Source organism: Trachurus trachurus, assembly GCF_905171665.1.
Source record: "Trachurus trachurus genome assembly, chromosome: 5".
Lineage (NCBI taxonomy): Eukaryota > Metazoa > Chordata > Actinopteri > Carangiformes > Carangidae > Trachurus > Trachurus trachurus.
Window position 1 is genome coordinate 18,968,363 of NC_139896.1, and position 22,640 is coordinate 18,991,002.

The 22,640-nt window shown below is 42.7% G+C and overlaps 3 protein-coding genes across 3 annotated transcripts in view; 1 reads left to right on the forward strand and 2 right to left on the reverse strand.

The window, feature by feature from the left end:
• Positions 1-22,640, reverse strand: part of tp53rk (TP53 regulating kinase) — a gene marked incomplete at its 5' end in the record, with an annotated part of 199,246 nt that overhangs the window by 156,215 nt on the left and 20,391 nt on the right. The gene's annotated exons all lie outside the window — the stretch shown is intronic.
• On the reverse strand, positions 917-5,043 carry LOC310986676 (membrane-spanning 4-domains subfamily A member 4A-like). The gene is made up of 7 exons (XM_083972704.1): positions 4,866-5,043; positions 4,171-4,281; positions 3,689-3,745; positions 3,084-3,233; positions 2,764-2,874; positions 2,357-2,449; positions 917-1,944 (listed from the first exon to the last, which is right to left on the reverse strand). Exons 1-7 carry the CDS (start codon positions 5,007-5,009, stop codon positions 1,870-1,872), a joined length of 741 nt encoding a protein of 246 aa, XP_083828830.1. The 5' UTR covers positions 5,010-5,043; the 3' UTR covers positions 917-1,869.
• On the forward strand, positions 6,199-18,824 carry LOC310985913 (C->U-editing enzyme APOBEC-2-like). The gene is made up of 4 exons (XM_083971590.1): positions 6,199-6,608; positions 14,624-14,848; positions 17,047-17,355; positions 17,897-18,824. Exons 1-3 carry the CDS (start codon positions 6,382-6,384, stop codon positions 17,348-17,350), a joined length of 756 nt encoding a protein of 251 aa, XP_083827716.1. The 5' UTR covers positions 6,199-6,381; the 3' UTR covers positions 17,351-17,355; positions 17,897-18,824.

Here is a 22,640-nt window from a genome sequence, read left to right on the forward strand (position 1 = left end):
ACAGAATATTAGTGCCAAATTAATTATTCCAGAGCGTCCGTCCAAGATTTTCTCAATATGTGGTAGTCCTGTCCTATAGGTCTCATTCCACTCATTTATAACCCTTCTCAACTTGTCTCAATCATCTTTCTCACTGATAGTTTGACTGAGTTCCCTCTCTTGCCCCCTCCCAGTTTGTGGAACGGCAGCTGTCCCCTCTACTTGTAAGGGATTGGTTTACTGAGCAGCTGTTTGGACAAGAGAATAAATATAGACAATGAGCAGGGCTGTCACAGCCAGGGGCGACAAAAGAGGACATTCACACAGATAGTCTTGGTATATGATATATTTTAGAAGTGAATCACAGTTACAATTCATTATTAATGTCCTGGTTTGTATGACCTCCAGAAATGGACATAAGTCTGCAGCTCCAGTACTTAAGCAAAGATCATAGACTCTCACTCTGGAACTTGTAGTCAATCAACATACTTAGCTACAATCTATGAGTATGTTTGTAAAACCCAGACATTTGTGACCTCTCAGATGTTTCTAGGAGGCCTCTGATGCAGAAGAAAGTGTCTTTTGTGTAAGTGTATGTTTGTTTGTTGGAAATGTTCTAATGTTGTAAGTTGTATTACAACATTGGGTCTAAGTGGGAGTTGCATTGTACTCACCTTTTTTCAACATAATAAACAACTCAGGCTTCACTTGCAGGTTTAACTGCTTATTTAGCCCATAATAGTACATAGCCTTGTTAATTTGTCTAGACTGTTTATTTGAAAATAATTTGCAACTACAAGTTGAATAAAATCAATGTACAGTATGACTTGGTAAGATTTGATATGTTTTAATGCACTTGTCACATGTAAGTAGTAGTATTCTATTCTATTCTATTCTATTCTATTCTAATTAATATAAATATTTTTGTATGCGCCTTTCAAGAGACCAATCAGACGACAGTTAATTGGTGCTATCTTGAACACATCAGACCCCCAGCTCACTCTTTTCCCAATTTGTAGTTTCTGGTGGAGGTTAAGGACTTTAGTTTTAATAAATTGGATAATAATAATGATAATTATACAATTTATTTGTAAGCGCTTTTACAGATGCTCAAAAACACATTACACTTTAAAAACAAAAAAATAGAGCAAAGTCAGAGTGGAATTCAGATTAAAAACAGCAATAAAACAGTATAAAACACACAAAAATCATTATACAGTAAAACACACAAAAATTATGTATTAAAATCTAATTTAAAAAGTTGAGTTTTGGGCATGGTCTTTAATGTTGGGAGAGGTGTGTAGATGTGGATGGGTTTGGGGAGTGAGTTCCACAGGGAGCGGGCAGCGATGGAAAAGGCTCTGTCCCCCAGGTTCGGTGCTTGGTCCGTGCAGGCGGTGAGAGGATGTTTCCTTTGGATGAGCGGAGGTCCCGGGAGGGGGTGTGATGATGTGGATTAAAAAACCTGTTCCTGATCCCTCCCTTTAATAAAATGACTTTACTACTTGAGTAGGCTATCTTCTTTTTCACTTGCCCCTATAATTTCAGCATCTCAGGGATGATCTGTCTAAAATTATTTTTGGGATATCCAGTCTAGACTGATGAGGGGAAAATAATTCTGAATGATGTTATCATATGATGTTTGTTGTGACTGCCAAAGCTTAATCATATCCACTGTGTTGCTCTCTTCCCTGCATAAAAACATTTTTCATCATCACAGTGTAATCATCTCTGAATGCCTACATAAAAAAGAAATCTGATGTCAAGTTTGACAAAAGCTGAGAAAAGACACATTTAGATTTTCATTTTATAGTAAGTTCCACCCAAGAGAGCATGTTAAAACAGGCATGTGTGTATAGAGGTTCGTGAAGATGGATGTTGTCTGACTTCTCAAGTCATGACAGTGGTATAGGACGGTGGCTCGACCCCTGGTTGTTCTGGGCTTTTAGGGTAATTCATCTGCACCTGCAAAACAAAATGGGTTGGAATAAACTTCTAAAGCTGCAGGTTAAAATTATTTCTCTTTTCAAGTGCTTATAGCTGAGCACGTTTTAAGAATTTTGAACTTTATCTATTTTCTTTTCTCTCTCTACTTTTTATTCGTCTTTGTTCTTTCTTTTAACTCTATGTTAAATATCTTTTTATGCTATTCTTTTTTTTTTTTTTTTTTATTCATATCCATAATGCAATACAGGTGATAAAACAACATGAAGCAGGAAACAATACAAGTGGAAAAGTGTGTAAGACAGGGGTGAAAAACAAACATATATAACAACACAGGACAAGAGGGGATGTTATGCTATTCTTTTAAAATGTTTTGTCTTTATGTAAAGCACACTGATATATAGGTATTCACAACTTCAAAGATTTGACCGACCTGTGCAGGGTGCTGAGCCACTTGGACACCTGGTGCTTGGGGAGAGGGCATAATCACTGAAGCTCCTGCGTTTTCAACAACCAGTGTAGGTGCCTGCAAGTCAAACACACAGATTAATTTACAGAAAACAAGCAACAAACAAACAAACAAAAAAAACTGTTTGACAAGCATCTGGACATTCCCTGTGTAATTAGTTCTCAGTAGCCAGATATCAAACACTAATTAGGGAGATGGTCCAATGAGAGAGTTTAGATGTAAAGACATGTTTAGGCTGATTTACTGTAGTCAAATAAATAAGAAATGATAATAACAATAAGATAATTATGCTTACTTGTACTACAGCTCACAACACAACAATGATTATAGTGGAGAATATTGAATTTGATATCATACTGTGGCCGACTCACCTCGCAGCAATCGCAAGTAGCTTTGCTGGCATATACTGTAACGGTGATTGAAGTAATGAATTCCAACAAACTCAAAATAGCCAAGATCCCCGAAAATCCTTGCACCCGTACCTTGCAAAAACAAACAAGGAAGTTGTAGTGAGTGCAGACACAGGTGTTTTCTCAGCACAGACTATTTTCACACAGAAACCGGTTTTTCGCTGATCTTACAGATCCTATGAGCTACAAGTGGACAAACAATCCACAGCAGCTGATTCTTCCTTCTGAGTCATTATCTGTCTGCATGCTGTAGCTCTGGGTAAAAATAATAAAGTGAATACCCGGTAAATTGAGCAGATCCAAGAAGGTCCATAAGGAGGATAATAATTGTAGCAGTTGATTAATACTCCTGCAGCATCCATGGAATAGAGGATGGTGCCAGTCAATGAAAATACAGCTGCAACGACAGAGACACTCAAAGCGGCGTTCACCTAGCAGAGAGACGGGAAACAACACATGAGGACACCTGGACACCTACTGTATGTCCATCTGCATGCAGAACATGCTGTCAACTGTCATCCACATCAATTTTATGTCTTACTGTACTAAGAATTGGATATCACAAAATCACAATGTGATCCAATTCAAAGTAATGCAGGAAAACATTCTCCCTTGTTTTTAATGAGGGGTATTTTGAGCATTACTGAATAATAGCATTTTTTTTTAGAACATTATGGTGTCACAGTTAAAGTTGATATTTTACCATTTGGATATAAAATTTCATCACTTTTTTTTACCTGTATATTTAAATTATATTGTGTCATAAATGGTGAATTATTTTTTAAATTGCAGCCTCTGAACAATGAGACCCCTGAATTGTGACACCGCTATTTCGTCACAACACCATCATGAACCTAGTAACCAATAAGTATTCAAAGACACTAACCAGACAGCGGGTCAGACGTTTCCCAGCAGCCACTGTCAGACTTCCAGCTGCGACATACTGCAACATAGAAGGACACAATTATTATTTTGATATTATTTTGAGTGTGTGTGTGTGTGGGAGAGATGAATAGACCGTTGTATGTGAACAGTAGGAAGCCAGGGGGCGCTCTGTTCTTTACTCTGCAGCTTTAAAGGTCAGAGCTCACTCATTGCCCACTTGTGTGTTAGTTACCGTTACTACTCCTCCCTCCTGCCTAAGAGCTGCCTCCCCCGTGGCTTCACTGTGAGTGATAACTCTGCTTTATCTGGAACTCTGTCAGGCAGTAGTTTCAGATAAGTAGTTTCCAGGATATTATAGCTGTTTGTGTGAATGGTTAACTGAGAATACAATAGAATACAATGAGAATACAATACAATATCCATGCAGCCAGCCATTTACATCATGGGAATTCCCCCGTTTTTCTTATACTACAGTTGACTCACCGTCAAAGCACCCCAGACGAAAATGCCACTGTATACCCCCAATGAATCTGCATCAATCGCCATCACAATCCCAAGCAACAGAAACAGCAGGCCGGCTATGATCTGGATTGTCTGAAGGGACAAACACCGTCAGAGGTAACACAGTGTTGATGATTAAACAAACAGATGGATTACATGAAATATCCAGTGCATGAGGCATGTATTCTCAAATGGATAGATTTTTCAAGAATTTTTTCAGCCCTGAAGTTCAGCTCAAGTTTGGTAAAACCTTCTACATAGATCACATCAGGTTGAAAACATCTTAGGGGAAACACCTGTGATTATCCCTAGGATCTCCTGGAGGCTGCATTGTTTGAGATTTGATTGTTTGTCACACTCTCTCTGTTTAGACTTTTTGGTTTCATAATGCCTTAATTTGAGTGCCAAGTTTTGGTTTATGGCACCTCACGCCACTGATTCTAGTAATTTTCACACTAACAATGTTTAATTTAGCCTTCTAAATTGGTTTAATGTGTTAGTCTTTTTTATCCTTACTGAGAAGTCTTTCCCTTTTGCTGTGGCCACTTGAGCCAGCTAGGGCCATGAGACCTCAATAACTCAGATCTAGAACACCTCAGGTCTAGAACACCTCAGATCTAGAACACCATAACACAGTCTGCTGCTCTTGCTACAAATGCTGAAGAGCTTACTCTTACCCCAAGCACCAGTGGGCTGTTCCTGCTGAACTTGTTTATCCCGACATAATGTTGTTGTCCATTATTTCCACCATTCTGAGGCACTGGGTGGACATGGGTGACCACCACCACACCTCCCACCGTAGTTGATACAGACGATGACATTTTTTCCAAAATTTCCCTCTGCTGCTCTGAGCTGATGCTTCCTGGTCAGTCATTTATATGCCAAGTTAATTTATGACCTGTTAATGATTGATCAGAAGACTGATTCCAAAGGTCAGTGTGGTAAACATTTCTTTATGAGGATACAGTTTCCACAGACACAGAGGATGATGAAGTAGAAGCTGACGAGGATTCCTGGCATACTGGGTAATTTCTGGGTCATGTTTATAGCCTATATCAATACCTTGTACTTCCTTTGTGCAAGAACTGTTGCGCAGTTGAATTGCCTGTTGTACTTATCAATGAAGCCAGGCGAGACTAACCAGTTGGTTAAACTTCAGCAAGACCTGGATGATCAGCAATTCTTCACATAGTTACTTCACACCATAAGGATGGACAACATTACAGCATAACAGTAATAAAATAACTTATGTGATGTCCCTACATCCTCTGAATCATCACCATGACAGGGAGGCAGGGGAGGTGGCAGGCAGGAAGATAATGATGGATCAGAAGAATTAGAAGAATACAGCTGATGAGGAAACGAGGAGTTAACACGTTAGACATGTTTTCTACCCACTTCCATTCACATTATCTGAGGGAGATCAGGTAAAAGAGAACAGAGAAAGTGCAAAGTAAGTGTGCACACAACAGACACACACACGCACACACTCTGTGAGAGGGGCCTCCCCCACCCCCAGGTCTTTAAATAGACCCGTTCGATGTAGCTGCAGCTGCCTGTGTGTGTCTGCTGTAGCCTGAGCTGTGTGAGCCTTTAAAGGCTTGTGCCAAAACTGATATTTTTAGATTGAAGCTGCTGATAGATGGTGTTTTATGCTGAGTGTGCATGTTTTACAAGTTTTAATACTGTAACTTCACCCTGTGAAATTACTTTTCTTTTGACTTGGACCTGAAATTAAAACTCCAATGGATGTGGTGTGTGCACTAAACCTCAGAGCTAAATAGGTTTGCTTTTATCATATTGATGAGTTACATTTTCACTCAGCACAGTGGAATGAGTGTCCAGATCAGACAACTCATGAGATATTGAACTATACTTCACAAAATCCTGGTTTTTGTACAGAACTGTCTAGCCTCTCTCCCTCTCTCTCTCTCTCTCTCTCTCTCTCTCTCTCTCTCTCTCTCTCTCTCTCTCTCTCTGTGGGTTGGGCTGGGGTTCCTTGCACTACTTTTTTCCTCTGTGTTCCCCTTTCCTCTCTACCATTCCACTCCTCCCCCTCACTTGCTCTCCCTTCATCTTTCTTCTGTTGAGTCTTTTTTTGTTTCGGGTCTTACCTCCAGTCTTAATCTACATCTTACGTCTTTTTTTAAATTGTTTTTTAATAGTAATTTCTTCAGATCACTCACTTTCGCCATGGCAGAAAAGAGTCACGTGCAAATGAGAAGAAAGGAGAAAAAAGACAAAGAAGCAACTGAAGTGACCAAGGATGTAAAGGAAGTGAAGAAGGAAGTGAAGAAGGAAGGAGAGAGCACAGAAAACAATGGAGAGGCAGAAGCAACTGGTGGAGCAGTAGCCAATGGTCAGAATGGAGAGTTTCAGGTGGAGCCGATGGAACTACCTCCATTTGAGATCATCACAGGGTAGGTCATCAAGCACATTGACATCATTATCATTTTATATGCTTTAGTATCACAGTTTGGTGATGCCTTCAGTGTCCGAGTGAGGCTTTCTGATCACAGCTGTAAAGTGATGATGTGAGTCTCAGACACTACTACATGTGATTGTCATTATCTGCACACAATGTGTAAACTTATGATATAATAACCTATACCTCACCTACAATCTGTGATCTGTGGATGAGATCAAAACAACTGCTGACCATCACTCAGCACTGGTTAAATGTACTTAAAATAAAAGCATGCTGAGAGAAGATGTGTCATCATGCCTGGCAGCCTAATTCTGCAGTAGTTCTGTTGGATGATTTCTTCACCATTTTTCAACCAATATGCAAATTACTACAACATGATCTAATGCTGATGAAATAATGAGATATTGATAGGCACAAGAAGAACAGATGCAACATTGACAGACACACTGACCATTGTGTGAACCAATTAAAAGGCTTTGCAGCTCAGACTAATTTTGTGATTGAATCAATGAATAAGTGGCTGGAGGACAACAGTGAGGCCAGACTGACTGATCCCCATTGGCTGTTGTTCTTTTAAAATGAACTCTCCCTTGGATAGAGAGCAGAGTCTCCAGTTCTGCTCTCTCTCTTTGTCGCTCACTCTCTCTGTCTCTCTCAGTTGTGTTATTTTATTTTACAAAATTTCCAGTTGAAGTCATTTGAAATCTGCTCAGTATTTAACTAATGGCGATGTTGTCAGATGTCAGACATTGTGACTGCTAGTTCACATATTGTAATGGGTCACTTTCCAGTCACTATTTCAGGCTTGCTCTTGGTGTGTCAATTGAATGAACATTTGATCAAAATGGTAATGCCTAGTCAGTCTCACTTAAAAAACAAAACAACGACCATATGCAACGGCACATGTACAAATTGAAATTTAGAAAAAAAAAATTGTTTTGACAAGAAAAAAAAATCACACTTCATGCAAATAAACATGAGGGGCAGTAAAAATTTAACCTCCTGGGACTTCCCAGTTGTAGCTAAATAACAAGTGGGTCCCATCCCCCTATGGCCGGTGTTAGAAAACAACTGTGAAGATGTGTTGTAAGCAGAGACTGTAAAAGACCATGAAAAGTCATGTGTTGCTTGTGTAAACAGCTTATAACAACCCACAGTTGTGTTTTATTGTTGACATCTGGCATCATGTGAGATCAGTCATCTCAGCAAATGGCCCATGGTGACATGTTTATCTTCGTTATGTTGCAGTCCGCTAAAATAAGACATGTTTTCTCTCTCACCAGTCTACACTCGCAGTGACAAACTGAAAATAAGGTTTTAATGTATAAAAATTAAAAACTGAAATCACATCACATTAGTAAGCCATTCAGATATTTCACTATGACTGAAGTTGAACTAAGGTTACTTAATTTTTATAGATCATCTCTGAGATGTTTCTCCTTGAGTGGAATCAACCTGTGATAGACTCACCTGATAGGAAATAGAATAATAATAAAATTAAGGGGGAAAATAAAACACAAAACCAACCCAAGCTTTTGAGACGTTATGAAAAAAGTTGTTGAATTTTTCATTGTGTCTCCATCCATCCATCCATCCATTTTCATCCGCTTGATCCGGAGTCGGGTCGCGGGGGCAGCAGTCGGAGCAGGGATCCCCAGACTTCCCTCTCCCCGGACACTTCCTCCAGCTCTTCCGGGGGGACCCCAAGGCGTTCCCAGGCCAGCCGAGTGACGTAGTCACTCCAGCGTGTCCTGGGTCTTCCTCGGGGCCTCCTCCCGGTGGGACATGCCCGGAACACCTCACGAGGGAGGCGTCCAGGGGGCATCCTATACAGGTGCCCGAGCCACCTCAGCTGGCTCCTCTCGATGTGGAGGAGCAGCGGCTCTACTCCGAGCTCCTCCCGGGTGACAGAGCTCCTCACCCTATCTCTAAGGGAGCGCCCCGCCACCCTGCGGAGGAAACTCATTTCGGCCGCTTGTATCCGGGATCCCGTTCTTTCGGTCATGACCCAGAGTTCATGACCATAGGTGAGGGTGGGAACGTAGATCGACCGGTAAATCGAGAGCTTTGCCTTTCGGCTCAGCTCCTTCTTCACCACGACGGACCGATACAATGACCGCATTACTGCGGCCGCTGAACCGATCCGCCTGTCGATCTCGCGCTCCGTTCTCCCCTCACTCGTGAACAGGACCCCAAGATACTTAAACTCCTCCACCTGAGGCAGGAACTCTCCCCCGACCTGGAGGGTGCAAGCCACCTTTTTCCGGTCGAGAACCATGGCCTCGGACTTAGAGGTGCTGATTCTCATCCCAGCTGCTTCACACTCGGCTGCAAACCGCCCCAGTGCATGCTGAAGGTCCTGGCTCGAGGGAGCCAACAAGACCACATCATCTGCAAAAAGCAGAGATGAAATCAAGTGGCTCCCGAACCGTACCCCCTCCGGCACTTGGCTGCGCCTAGAAATTCTGTCCATATAAATAATGAACAGAACCGGTGACAAAGGGCAGCCCTGCCGGAGTCCAACACGCACCGGGAACAGGTCTGACTTACTGCCGGCAATGCGAACCAAGCTCCTGCTCCGGTCATACAGGGACCGTACAGCTCTCAGCAGAGGGCCTCCGACCCCATACTCTCGGAGCACCTCCCACAGGATGCCACGTGGGACACGGTCGAAAGCCTTCTCCAAGTCCACAAAACACATGTGGACTGGTTGGGCAAACTCCCATGCACCCTCGAGCACCCTGCGGAGGGTGTAGAGCTGGTCCAGCGTTCCACGGCCAGGACGAAAACCGCATTGTTCCTCCTGAATCCGAGGTTCGACTATCGGCCGAATTCTCCTCTCCAGCACCCTGGAATAGACTTTCCCCGGGAGGCTGAGGAGTGTGATCCCCGGTAGTTGGGACACACCCTCCGGTCCCCCTTTTTGAAGAGAGGGACCACCACCCCGGTCTGCCAGTCCAGAGGCACTGTCCCCGACTGCCACGCGATGCTGCAGAGGCGTGTCAGCCACGACAGCCCGCAACATCCAGAGACTTGAGGTACTCAGGGCGGATCTCATCCACCCCCGGTGCCTTGCCACTGAGGAGCTTCCGGACTACCTCAGTGACTTCAGCTTGGGTGATGAATGAATCAACCTCTGAATCCTCAGCCTCTGCTTCCTCGACGGAAGGCATGTCAGTGGGATTGAGGAGATCCTCGAAGTATTCCTTCCACCGTCCGACGATATCCCCAGTCGAGGTCAACAGCTCCCCTCCTCCACTGTAAACAGTGTTGGCGGAGCACTGCTTCCCCCTCCTGAGGCGTCGGATGGTTTGCCAGAATTTCCTCGAGGCTGACCGGTAGTCCTCCTCCATGGCCTCCCCGAACTTTTCCCAGACCCGAGTTTTTGCTTCCGTGACCGCCCGGGCTGCCGACCGCTTGGCCTGCCGGTACCCGTCAGCTGCCTCGGGAGTCCCCCGAGCTAGCCAGGCTCGGTAGGACTCCTTCTTCAGCTTGACGGCATCCCTTACTTCTGGTGTCCACCACCGGGTTCGGGGATTACCGCCGCGACAAGCACCTGAGACCTTACGGCCACAGCTCCGGATGGCCGCGTCAACAATGGAAGTGGAGAACATGGTCCATTCAGACTCAATGTCTCCGGCTTCCCTCGGAATCCGGTCAAAGCTCTCCCGGAGGTGGGAGTTGAAGACCTCCCTGACAGGGGATTCTGCCAGACGTTCCCAGCAGACCCTCACGATACGCTTGGGTCTGCCAAGTCTGACCAGCTTCCTCCCCTGCCAGCGGATCCAACTCACCACCAGGTGGTGATCAGTTGACAGCTCAGCCCCTCTCTTCACCCGAGTGTCCAAGACATACGGCCGGAGATCAGATGACACGACTACAAAGTCGATCATTGACCTCCGGCCTAGGGTGTCCTGGTGCCACGTGCACTGATGGACACCCTTATGCCTGAACATGGTGTTCGTTATGGACAAACTGTGGCTAGCACAGAAGTCCAATAACAAAACACCGCTCGGGTTCAGATCGGGGAGGCCGTTCCTCCCAATCACACCTCTCCAGGTAACACTGTCGCTGCCCACGTGGGCATTGAAGTCCCCCAGCAGAACGATGGAGTCCCCAGTTGGAGCGCTTTCCAGCACCCCTCCCAGGGCCTCCAGGAAGGCCGGGTACTCTGCACTGCCGTTCGGCCCGTAGGCCGAGACAACAGTGAGAGACCTATCCCCGACCCGAAGGCGCAGGGAAACGACCCTCTCGTTCAGTGGGGAGAACTCCAACACATGGCGGCTGAGCTGGGGGGCTATGAGCAAGCCCACACCAGCTCGCCGCCTCTCACCATGGGCAACTCCAGAGTGGAAGAGAGTCCAGCCTCTCTCAAGGAGTTGGGTTCCAGAGCCCAGGCTGTGCGTGGAGGTGAGCCCGACTATCTCTAGTCGATACCTCTCAGCCTCCCGCACGAGCTCAGGCTCTTTCCCCCCCAGCGAGGTGACATTCCATGTCCCTAAAGCCAGAGTCGTTGTCCGGGGATTGGGTCGCCGGGGCCCCCGCCCACGGCTGCCACCCAAAACACACGGCACCGGCCCCTCATGGTCCTTCCTGCGGGTGGTGGGCCTACTGGAAGGCGGGCCCACGTCGCTCCTTCGGGCTGGGCCCGGCCGGGTCCCGTGGGCGGAGACCCGGCCACCAGGCGCTCACCTTCGAGCCCCAACCCCAGGCTGGCTCCAGGGTGGGGCCCCGGTGACGCCGATCCGGGCGACGTGAACGTCCTCGATATTGTTCCACTCATGAGGGGTTTTGGAACCGCTCTTAGTCTGACCCGTCACCTAGGACCTGTTTGCCTTGGGAGACCCTACCAGGGGCATTAAGCCCCGGACAACATAGCTCCCAGGATCATTCGGGTGCTCAAACCCCTCCACCACGGTAAGGTGGCGGTCTCTGGTCTACTAAAAGGTCCATCTGATTAGTATAGCCAGAAGCTAACAGGTTGTTAATGAATCTGGAACATGAACAAGTCTCCAGGCTGTAACGACAGACTCTTTGTGAACATTATAATCCTTGCCAATGAAACTCAAAACGTTGCAGGTTGGGGTTTCCTCTCCCATGAAACATCTTTGCCTGAGTGGACAGACATGTCTCAGCAGTTTCATTTAGTAACTGACCTATATAACGAATACAGCCTCTAAAATATATCAACAGGTGTCTTAAGGTGTACAAGTTGGCATGAGGAGTATTTTATGTGGTCTGAGACGCAACGGTCAGCTCTGACTTGAACCCTGCTTATAACATGGTTTGGTTTTTTAACAAATCAAATGGAATGAAAATTATAATCCCTCACAGTGACCTCCACCCAACAAATGTACAAGTTCATCCTGTTTAGGTGATGTTTGCTTACAACAGAAGTCAGCTGTGTCATGACCTTAGTCATAGCCTTTTGTAGAGATTATTATATCCAAAGCCTTATTATGAACCATTAGTGATGTGATGTAAGTCTCATTTGTTATGACACTGAAGTCAAGACAATGAGGACTCTTTTTTATTAATCTGAAGCATAGGGTGTGTTCATGTCATATTGGCTATTTTACCACAGGCAAAAACAATCACTGCACCAGATGCATGGTTGTTCTTAATTCTCCTAATTAGTCATGGAAGTGTTTTGGGTGTAACATCCAATAAACCAATCATAGAGCCACCTCCCAGTCTCCGAAGGTCAGGTGTACTGCAGGCTTGTTGTTTTCAGTCTTGACTCACACAAACGGCCGTTCTGTGCCCATTAACACACAGAGAATAAGGCTGAAGGAAAGAACAACACAAATCATATTGGGAAGATGTTGTATAATAAGAGGTGTGAATACATCATAATTATAAGCCATCTTTAATCTGTGAACCAGTTTTTCTCTGCAGACCTGCAAGAGGCACAATGACACATGTTGTTATACAACACACAACATATCACAAAGAGATGTGTTGTAATCATCCTACTGATTTATTACAACCACTGCATGCACGCCATTCTATTATGTGTAACAGAGTATGCCTATGTATATTGTTACCAAAGAGTACAGTGTCCACTGTGTCTCATAACTTGAGACGCAGTACAGATTTTTAGGTCAAATACAGCTCAAATACATGTGAAAGTTGTTCACTCACATTTTCAAAGTACTGAAGTGTTGTAAAAATGACATGATACCAACCCTACCTTGAATTACAGTACACCATGAATTGTGGTAAATACAGGTGGAACTTACTGTAACTGGTGTACAGTAGTACTTTTTTTGTTTTTTTGCCAATTGTACAATCACTCACAGCTACGTCACTGTAGCAACACACCGGTCATGCACTTGACCAAAGCTCATCTTAGGCCCAACATGCACAGAAACATGCAAGTGTTTTTGATTTAAACAGTCTATAAAAGTCAATAATTGTGCTTTGCATGTTAAGATGTAAGGTGTTGTGAGGCAGCAAATGTTACACCTGGCTCTGGTGACCTGACCAGTTGGGATAGGTTGTGCCATTCAGTACTGTACTGTGTCTCACCAAAACCAGTCTAATAATAACATAGTGGAATTCCAGTCTCAGCAATGGAGAACAGTGTAAAATTAGCACTGGTCTGCCTGCCTGCTGCGACCATACTGCCCCAACCCCGACAGTCCAAGATTCAATTTGACACTCACCTCAACTTTCTTAATGTTAGCCTGACTCATGCCAACAGCTGCTGCAGTTATGTCGCATCATGTTACGTATATATAGGGCCACATCAGTAGTGTTGTATCGCCAACAGGTTAGCATATATTATTGACGGTCATTGTATGGTATATCCCAAATTTACTATTCTCTTATTTAGCGGTTGGCTAAAAAACCTAATACAGCTACTGGTCAGATTACAGGATGTATTTTATTATGACATTTGAAGACTTTGGGTGCATTTGAACAAAACACTGATAACCATTATCATTTTGGTCACTTTAATCGTGATACTTCATTTCTATACTGCTTCATGTCTACCTTAGACTTTTTAAGGGACATTGCTGTTATTTCCATACTCTCTGAAATACATATAAAACTGGAAACAGCTGTAGAAAGAGAAATAACATAGTTGAATCCCAGTATCAAACAGACCCTGAATCTTTTGGATAAGTATTCTGAGTGTTGGATGAGCTCTGACATTATTGGTTCTGCTCTGGGCACTGGGGCAGTATACGTAAAAGTTCTCTCATACAATCCCCTGTGTTTGTGATGAAGACATTCATTTTAGTGTTCATGACAGAAGGCTGGCTTAAATCAATCTGGTGGGGAGAAGGTAACACTCAGAGGTGTCATTCAGTGTTTTTCAAAAGAGCAGATACCTGTGGAAACATCTGGTGAACATCCATCATGTACAGATGTTTGGTTTTCCATTGACTTAAACACTTCAGATATTCTGTGGTAGAGGGACAGGGTTTTTAGTGGGGGCTGCTAGCAAAACCACACAGTAGCCTACAGATATAATCAAAGAAACTCCTGAAAAAATGGTTTTATCGTTGTCATTGTGTTATCCTGAGAAAGGGTTATGAATGTAGGCTGTTGAAGACAGCTGTTGACTTGGGCTAGATAACATCATAATGACAAAGTCCACAACTTCATTACTTGAGTCAAAGTACAGATGACTCCAAAACAAGTGAAAGGTGTGTAGTCACAAGTACACCTCTTGTTCCACATCTACTGTACAAAATCTGATGACTGAAACATTTAGTGACTGACTGTAGAACTTAATTAATAAATAAATTAACAGGGTCTGTTTGGTTATGGTGACACACTAAACATTTTAAACTTTTGTATGTTTCAAACACAGATTGGAGTGGAGCCACATGTTTCTAAACTAAATAATGCTCAAGTAAAGTTATGGTCGAAATATACCTTGTTACTGTCCATCTCTGCTTGCAGCATTATAGTTTTCACGAATGTTAGTCGTCTGGACAACAACATCACTAAGGGCCCTATAGTGCTTCATTTCATGTCTTCTGTTGTCTGCAGGGACCGGATCGATCCCTTTGTCTTTAAGTTCCAGTTCAAAAATGTGGAATATTCCTCTGGCCGCAACAAGACCTTCCTGTGTTATCTTGTGGATAAAGGGAAGACAGATGACGGGCTGCTGAGGGGCTACCTGGAGGATGAGCACACCGGCTGTCACGCTGAGGAGGCCTTCTTCACACAGTGCCTGCCAGACTACGACCCTGCACTCAAATACACAGTCACCTGGTACAGTACCTTCCTCTCACTGTCAAGTGTGTAATCAAGGTGTAATCCTAACCACATTGTCCAAACTTCAAGTCCAAACAAAGCTGTGGCTGATGATAGTTTCATTTCATTCTTCTGATAAACCAGTTGTCTTAGTCAACATTGCTGCTGCCCCCTCTGCTGGTGACTGGAGGGAAGTTCATCTGGTGAGCTGGATCAACTCATGAACTTCTGAAATTTGAATTGTCGAGGAAAAAACAAAGTCCAGGATAAAAGGGATGATGAGTTTGAATAGACAGAACTGCCCCCACCTCCTGTCTCTCTGAAAACTAATTGACTCTTCTCTTAACTGACATGTATATTGGTTGGAGTGGACCTTTAGCAAAAATGTCAACACTAGGGGAGAGTGGGGCAATGTGAGACACCGGGTAATGTGAGACACCCCCTGTATCTAGAAAACGGAACACATTTTTAGTCATCTGACCATTATGTTTTCAAGCCCCTTCCATTTCCCCATGGCCATGAAGAAGAGGACCTCATGATGCTGTGGAAAGCATGTTTTTTTCACAAAAATGTAATTTTTGCATGTAAAAGTAAATTTTCTTGGTGTCAACTTAATCAACTGTTGTGCCAAAGCAAATTGATTCAGGCAGAAAAACTTATATGATACATGATGATGCTGGCTGAAAATTAGCCTGAATTTCTAAGACAGGTCGTTTTTTCTAAAATGGGGGTGTTGGGGTAAAGTGAGACAAATGCTGCGGGGTAAAGTGAGACTATGGATGTATTATTATAATAAATCGTGAGTGAGACACTGTGAGCACACCACACACAAAGATATACACTAGAATTTCGTCCCCCAAGCCAGAAATCTCGCATGATCAAACATGATCTGTAGCCACACTACTTTGTTATGCTATGTGCTCTTCAGTCAGCTCACTTCTTTATTGGTTATTAACTAAATTGTAGTCACATTTCACTTTGTTGGCTCCCCCCACACACAAGAGGACTTTTGATCAAAATGGTCACGATTGTCAGGGCCTACAATCTGACCCCCAGACCAGTGGTTCTCAACTGGTGGGTCGGGACCCAAAAGTGGGCTGCGGACCCGTTCTGGATGGGTCGCGAACAGCTGGTCAAAAAAGTAAATAATATTTAATGCACATCTGATGTTGGACATGTCTTTTATTTTGAAAAATAACTTATATTGAAAGGCACGCGTCACGTGAACACATGCAGTTGTAATGGTCCTCCTCAGTTTCTTATTATTTGCTCTGAATGCAAAGATATCAGTTTCTTATTAATGTGGCCTGAATGCAGTGAATCTTGTTTTGTTTTGTGGGTCTTTATTTTGTGCAATTTGATATTTATTCACTTTTGTGAATATGCTCTGAATGCAGAGATGCATTAGAAGTCAAATATATCATTTTGTTGGTCTCCATTTTGTGCAGTTTGATATTTTTTCATTCATTTCCGTACATGCAGTTGTCATGGTCCTCCTCAGTTTCATTCATGTGCTCTGAAATGCACTTTGCTCAATAAAGAGCTAAATGAGTTTTTAAAGGCTTAAAAAAAGAGGTTTGAATTCTATAAAAGTGGGTCACGACTTAATGACCATGGGAAAATGTGGGTCCCAGAGTGAGACTAGTTGAGAACCCCTGCCCCAGACTATCTAACTGGTTCTATCTGTCATTTGAATGTTAATTAAAACATTTTGTGCTGTATTTGATTTTGTTCTTGAGTCACTTTGTGTTGAGAAAAAAAAGTGCTTAATTGACCAATCCCCATGATTCTGTTACTAGTCTGACATTAGTTCTGGAATGTGTGGTTGTCAAGCTAGCTGTCAGGATTCTAACTGTTACAACATGTGTTGTTATGGTAGTGGAAAAAGTAAGTGGATCAGTTTACCCCTTTGATTTCTGTGGTTTGTTTCTCTGTACCCATGGGTAAAATGAGACACAAGACCACTTTTTTTTTAAAACAGTCATATTTTCACTGCCCTTCGTTCTAAATACATTCTGATACTTTCCATTGCTAGGAAACATCCTGAATTAATGGGAAATGTGTACATTTTACTGATAAATCATTTTAGCTCGCTTAGAGGGGAGCAAATGTAAAAAATGTCTCACTTTACCCCACTCTCCCCTATGTGACAGTCAGTGAAATGCATTTGTTTTTTTTATAATGGTTTTGTCTTCACTGTGTCTCTTTCCTCTCAGGTACGTGTCTTCTAGTCCCTGCTCTGCTTGTGCAGAGAAGGTAGCTGAGGTGCTGAAGGCCAGAAAAAACGTCAAGCTGACCATTTTTTCTGCACGGCTGTTTGAGTGGGAGGAACCAGAGATCCAGGCAGGGTTGAAGGCCTTACACAGTGCTGGCTGTAAACTGAGGATCATGAAGCCTCTGGACTTCTCCTACACCTGGGACACATTTGTGGAGAATGATGAGCAAGCCTTTAACCTGTGGGAAGACTGCAAAGACAACTATGAATACTATCACGAGAAGCTGAGTGACATTCTACAGTGATCACAGTGAGTGTGCCACATGTATACTGGACCTCAGCTCTGACTGATCGAAGTGCCAAACTCTGATCGATAGGGACGCTTAAATGGTTCTTTCTATGTCTGAGCACTGGCAACAACAGTCAGAGCTGGAGCCATATTAGGCACAAATATTAACTAACTCTCACCTTTGACATTTGACACTAAAATCTGATGAGATTTTTTTTGTCAAGCTACAGAGATGCCATCTCTATGAGAATGTGACAGGTAGATTACCCTAAAAACAAAATGCCTCCAATTCTTACTGTTGCAAGTACACCAGAGTTAACAGAGACAATTGGAAGAGAGCTGTCTTAAATCATGTTTCAATCAGTAAAGTCCCTGGGCAAGTTCAACTTTCCCCCTGCTCTCCTTCAAACTCTAACGGAAAACAAATGTTTTTTAAGCTTTTTATTTCCAATTCTTTTTAAATTTCATAATCTTATCATGTGTTTGCACTGATAAAGATGAATAAATCAATTTTATTACTGTAAAGAGTTTCTCTGACCTCTCTCTTTCTCTGTTGACACAGGATCCAGTGTGGAGTACGTGACCCTCAGTCATCATCACTTCAGAGCACATGATTAGTGTCGATGTTGTTGACTGAAAGTGATAAAATCTTAGTTCCTATGAATCTGTAACAGAAGCTGCTGCGTGCGTGTGAGTCAGTGTGTTTCCTTTTCTTGTGTGTGTTTATGAATGCTGTAAACGCTCTTTCTCTACCCACATCTGGCAGGGATCTCCACACCTGTTCTACACTCTCAGACATGAATTGTTTGATATACTTAGTGTTTGTTTTTGCACTTTTTTTTGCACAGTGATTAATATGGGGTGCTGGAGTATTTCTAATCTGAGGAGGTTAAATTACAGATGATGATGCTCATGTATACATTATACATTTAGATGAAACAGGAATCTACACTGGACTGGACATTGTTGGATCTATCACTTAATTTGGGCTTGGTTATGTGTGTGTGCACACTGATGCATGTTTACACTGCCAGATTAACAACAATTCCTAGATTGCCTCACAACAAGGGGAAAGCATCACATCATCTAGTCTGGAGTGAATGTTCCCAAACACAACACACAATCTGAGCCCTCAGCCCATGCAAGAACCAGAGGTCAACCTAAACCAGAAGTCAACCGGTACACTGATCTGATTCAAGTTGCTTCATAAACCACAGATACAATATTTTTTTAGTTCAACAGATATCTTCATGTTTAATGTCTATATGCATGTAAACATGACTCAAAGCACATCCTAATGAGCTCTAACTGTGTTTTACATATGTAACCGTGACCGTGTATTGGGCTCCAAGAGCTTCTGGTGAGCAAGTGTTGAGTAACTGTGCAGACATGATACAGGGTGAGGCGAGTACATTGTCTGTTCAGGTCCACATCATGTATCTGTATTTGCCTTCCCTCCTTTTATTAATAAACAGATTCAGTATTTTTAAGTGGCATTTGTTGGTACATTGCTTATATAATTAATAAAATTAGGATTTTTCTGGTTTTGATTGATTGTGACCAATAAATCCACTGGGGCTGCTGCCATGACTGGACAACTGTCTGGTAATTCAAAAAAAAAAAAAGACCTACTGTCATTAAGTTGGCAGATAAAACTGGAAAGCTCTGCGGTATACCTCCTCATGTGTCACTGGTGTCTGCTCCAGCCTCATACACCTGTTATCTTTGTAGTAACTGTTAATCCATCGTCATCCTGGGGAGAAAGCGAGCCGATGAATTTATCTGCAGCTCCTTGGAGATTAACTGCTGATTGATATTTCCTTTTTGAAGATAAATATTAGGTGAAATCTAACAATTGTGGCCGCCACATTAGTTTGTCTGAATGTAAAGTGAAGCTTCATGTTTGTACTGGACAGAACAGCAGCGCTGCCTTATCACCACTTTTCAAATGAACAGATGAGTGTATATGTAATTATACATATAAACTATGTATCAGTCTATACTCTCTAGTCTAAAGGTGGTGCTATTCTGTAATGGAAATAACCTCCAGAATTAGCTCCATGGTACAAAAGCTGAATTGAGTCGAGTCAAGTCGAGTCGAGCTGGTACCACCTAGAGATGATTTGAAACATCATCTCTGCCGACCTTCTAGGTTAAAGTCAAGGTGGAATATTCTGAAATTGCCACACAACATTACTCCCCTTCTTCAATAATGGTAAGAAAACCAAGAGCAGACACAAGAAACACATGTTGGGTGTCACACCCCCAGATGCCAGATGGGACCGTTGTTGCTGGGAAACAAGCAAAGAGCTCCCACTGATTCAGCTATGGTAGGTTTCAGTGGCTTTATAATATGATTTGCTCAAGTATGGAAACCGCTGATCTTTACCATACACATATGCTCCACAACCTGGGAATGGACACGTTATTACCGCTGCTATATAATTACAAACAAAAGCAACAAAGCAAATAGCGCCAGACCCTTTGCAGACAAACAGAACAGCTAAGGGGGAAGGTCTGCAGGGCTGACCTCTGGTTTGAACCAGTTCCTGCCCTGTTTAACACTTGTGCCTCATCTCTGCTGTAACTGTTGACCAGCACAAGGTGGCGCTGTCCATTCAATTCCCTCATCTCTTTCTGCCCTTTAAGTTGAGGTTGTACTGGTTTGTCAGATAATGAGTGAGGACTTCATAGGAGTGCAATTAAGTATCTTGGATCCCAACCAAGTGAAAACATGCCATTATGATTATGTTAAAATGAAATTAAACTGTTCCTGTTGATTTCCAATGGCCCTGTTGCAGAGTATATCATACTCAGGAGGGGGCTCAGTGTCCGTTTGGTTCTTACAGCATTAGGCATGTCACTGTCATTGGTCCTCTTTTACAAGTGTTTGTATAAGTGAGCCATCCGCAGCATCAGTGATGAGGGACCATTGTCTTCTGCAACAGCCTCACAATCCTCTCCTCATATAGCCAAGATAATTTTGACTCTCTTTGTTCAAACCAGCCAAACCAGATATCCCTGTCCTTCCCAAACGCACGTAGTCGTCCTGTCTGGCAGTTTCTGTGTTTATCCAAATACAATGGTGACTTCACTGACTGTCAGTCTCTCGTTAAGCCTTGAATGAACCCCCCACCTGACCAGTCCAGACTCCACCAGAATCCCATGAATTGTGCAGCCGTTTCAATAAGAAGGCTTTATGATCTCTTATTTGTGGAAATAATTCAAGCTTTAATGGTAAAAAAAAAAAAGAAAAAAGAAAAAAAGAAAATCAAATCTTAATGAAGTGATTTAAAATAGTCACAGGGTAAAACTTTTAGCCTGGTGTTCTAGGATATTGAAAATAAGTCCACAAAAGTCTCATAGAGATGCACCCTAGATAAAACAGATGATGTGAGAGAATTTCCCCTTCATGTCTGTTGTTACACTTACTTTGATCAATAAATCCTATAGCCCATGGTTTACTTTGCTTCCATACACAATACTTGCCTGCTTATGGCAATGGTGGTGATATCCAAGAATATCAGTTGTAGCACAATTACACACACACACACACACACACACACACACACACACACACACACACACACTGGTTTGAAGTTAAGTGTCCCCTATGATGATGTTTGCATGCTCAATAGACTTGCACTATTCTTCATTTCACATATTGAATCTATTGCACAAAACTATGTGAAACATTTGTGCATTTGTCAATAATGAGGCCATTGTACTGTAAACTTCCCTCTGTCCTGGTCCATGCAGAGGCCTGATTTGTTAGTATAGAAATATATGCTCTTGATGATGACAGCGACTTCGTGATCATTGCTTTGGGGTGGGCTCTTGAGTCTTGTTGCCAGAAAAGTATTAATCTGGCCCTGTTTACTATTTCCACACTGGGGAAATTTACATTATAAAATGTATATTTTATTGCACTCACTGTAAAGTTCAGTCATAGTCTCGTCACTTCCAGTATAGGCTGATCTTCACTTATCTTTATTACACCTGTGTCTGACGCAGCCTCTGCCCTACAGTTCACTCAAGGTATATATGTATACAGGACTGTTACACGTGATCATGTTATGTCATGATTTTCATTAACAAGAACAGCAGGTAGGTGCATGAGTGTACATGTATGTGTTGGACAGTGCACATGACACTGCAGCAACTTCCCGTAGTCTATTAATGAATGTCACCTTCTCACCATCATACAGTGGCAACTGAAAAAACACACATGTGCTACAAATTTACTCAATAAAGTGGAAGTAAAGTGGACAGTAAAAAGTGATCTCCGACTGTGACTTTTGGAGTTAAAAATCACTGAATGACCAGTGCATCCCAACAGATTCATCCTTGCTTAGAATGATCCATAACCACTTTACCTCCATTAAGGTACTCAAATACCATTTTGTAAATTATTCTTTAGTGAGGTAGTCTCACAGGTGAGTAGCTCTTCAAGTGAGAATTTAATTTCTTAAATTTCTTTAATTTTCTTAAACTGAAACTCTATCTTATAGATGCATTTTGGAGACTGCAATCACTGCGTTTACTGCAAGCCCACTTTAGTCCATCCACTAGTTTGAAATGTTTTTTCTTTATTAAACAAGTGGTGAGATAAGAGGCTTTGTAAATAAGGGCAAAAGGCGGGAGGTATGAAACTGTATTGCTGTATTCAGCTCTTTGACCTGTGCATGATGTTGGCATTATACAATGATGAGTTGTGTGTGGTGTGTTGAGTCTTTGTGAGTTTTAATTTGTTTTGCAGTTTTCGCCCATTAATTAACTCTACAAGTCCAGCTGGTCTTAACTAGTGCCAGTAATCACTCAAATATTTTCAGGAACTAACAAAGCGGGTTTGGTGTTTTATAATTATGCCACTCAATGGAAAGATGCTTTGAATAGTTTAATGACAATATACAGTAGATAGTATACAGCATCTGGATCAATTATGTTTTATGCTTTACACATGCATTTGTTAGTATTAAATAACTACATCTGAGTGACTCTCATCACGTCCTCTGGTCAGACAAACCAGCTACACCCACATGTACTGATAACATTTTCCTGACCGACTTTCTACTGCAAGGCTCCCAAATAAGTTCAGTTTCACGGCTCATGGTTGGGTGATTCAAATAAGCTTCATGATGCAGGGTTCAAAGTTTTCACATGGTTCTTGCTATCATGATTTAATCACATGAGAAGTGTTAAATGCGTCACACTGTGCACCACCACCACCACCTGCCTTTTTTGCCTCTTTTGCAGGTGGAGGTGGAGCAATTCGGGAAGTCCTTAGAAGGATTGGAAGGAGGAGT

What these genes read in the sequence shown, in the direction of transcription:
- LOC310986676 (XM_083972704.1), bottom strand. Translation starts at nt 5,009, where the DNA reads ATGTCATCGTCTGTATCAACTACGGTGGGAGGTGTGGTGGTGGTCACC. An exon ending in ACAGCCCACTGGTGCTTGGG is followed by an intron (nt 4,282 to 4,865) that starts GTAAGAGTAAGC and finishes TTGTCCCTTCAG; the next exon opens with ACAATCCAGATCATAGCCGG. An exon ending in TGGCTCAGCACCCTGCACAG is followed by an intron (nt 1,945 to 2,356) that starts GTCGGTCAAATC and finishes TTTGTTTTGCAG; the next exon opens with GTGCAGATGAATTACCCTAA.
- LOC310985913 (XM_083971590.1), top strand. Translation starts at nt 6,382, where the DNA reads ATGGCAGAAAAGAGTCACGTGCAAATGAGAAGAAAGGAGAAAAAAGAC. An exon ending in CCATTTGAGATCATCACAGG is followed by an intron (nt 6,609 to 14,623) that starts GTAGGTCATCAA and finishes TGTTGTCTGCAG; the next exon opens with GGACCGGATCGATCCCTTTG. An exon ending in CTCAAATACACAGTCACCTG is followed by an intron (nt 14,849 to 17,046) that starts GTACAGTACCTT and finishes CTTTCCTCTCAG; the next exon opens with GTACGTGTCTTCTAGTCCCT.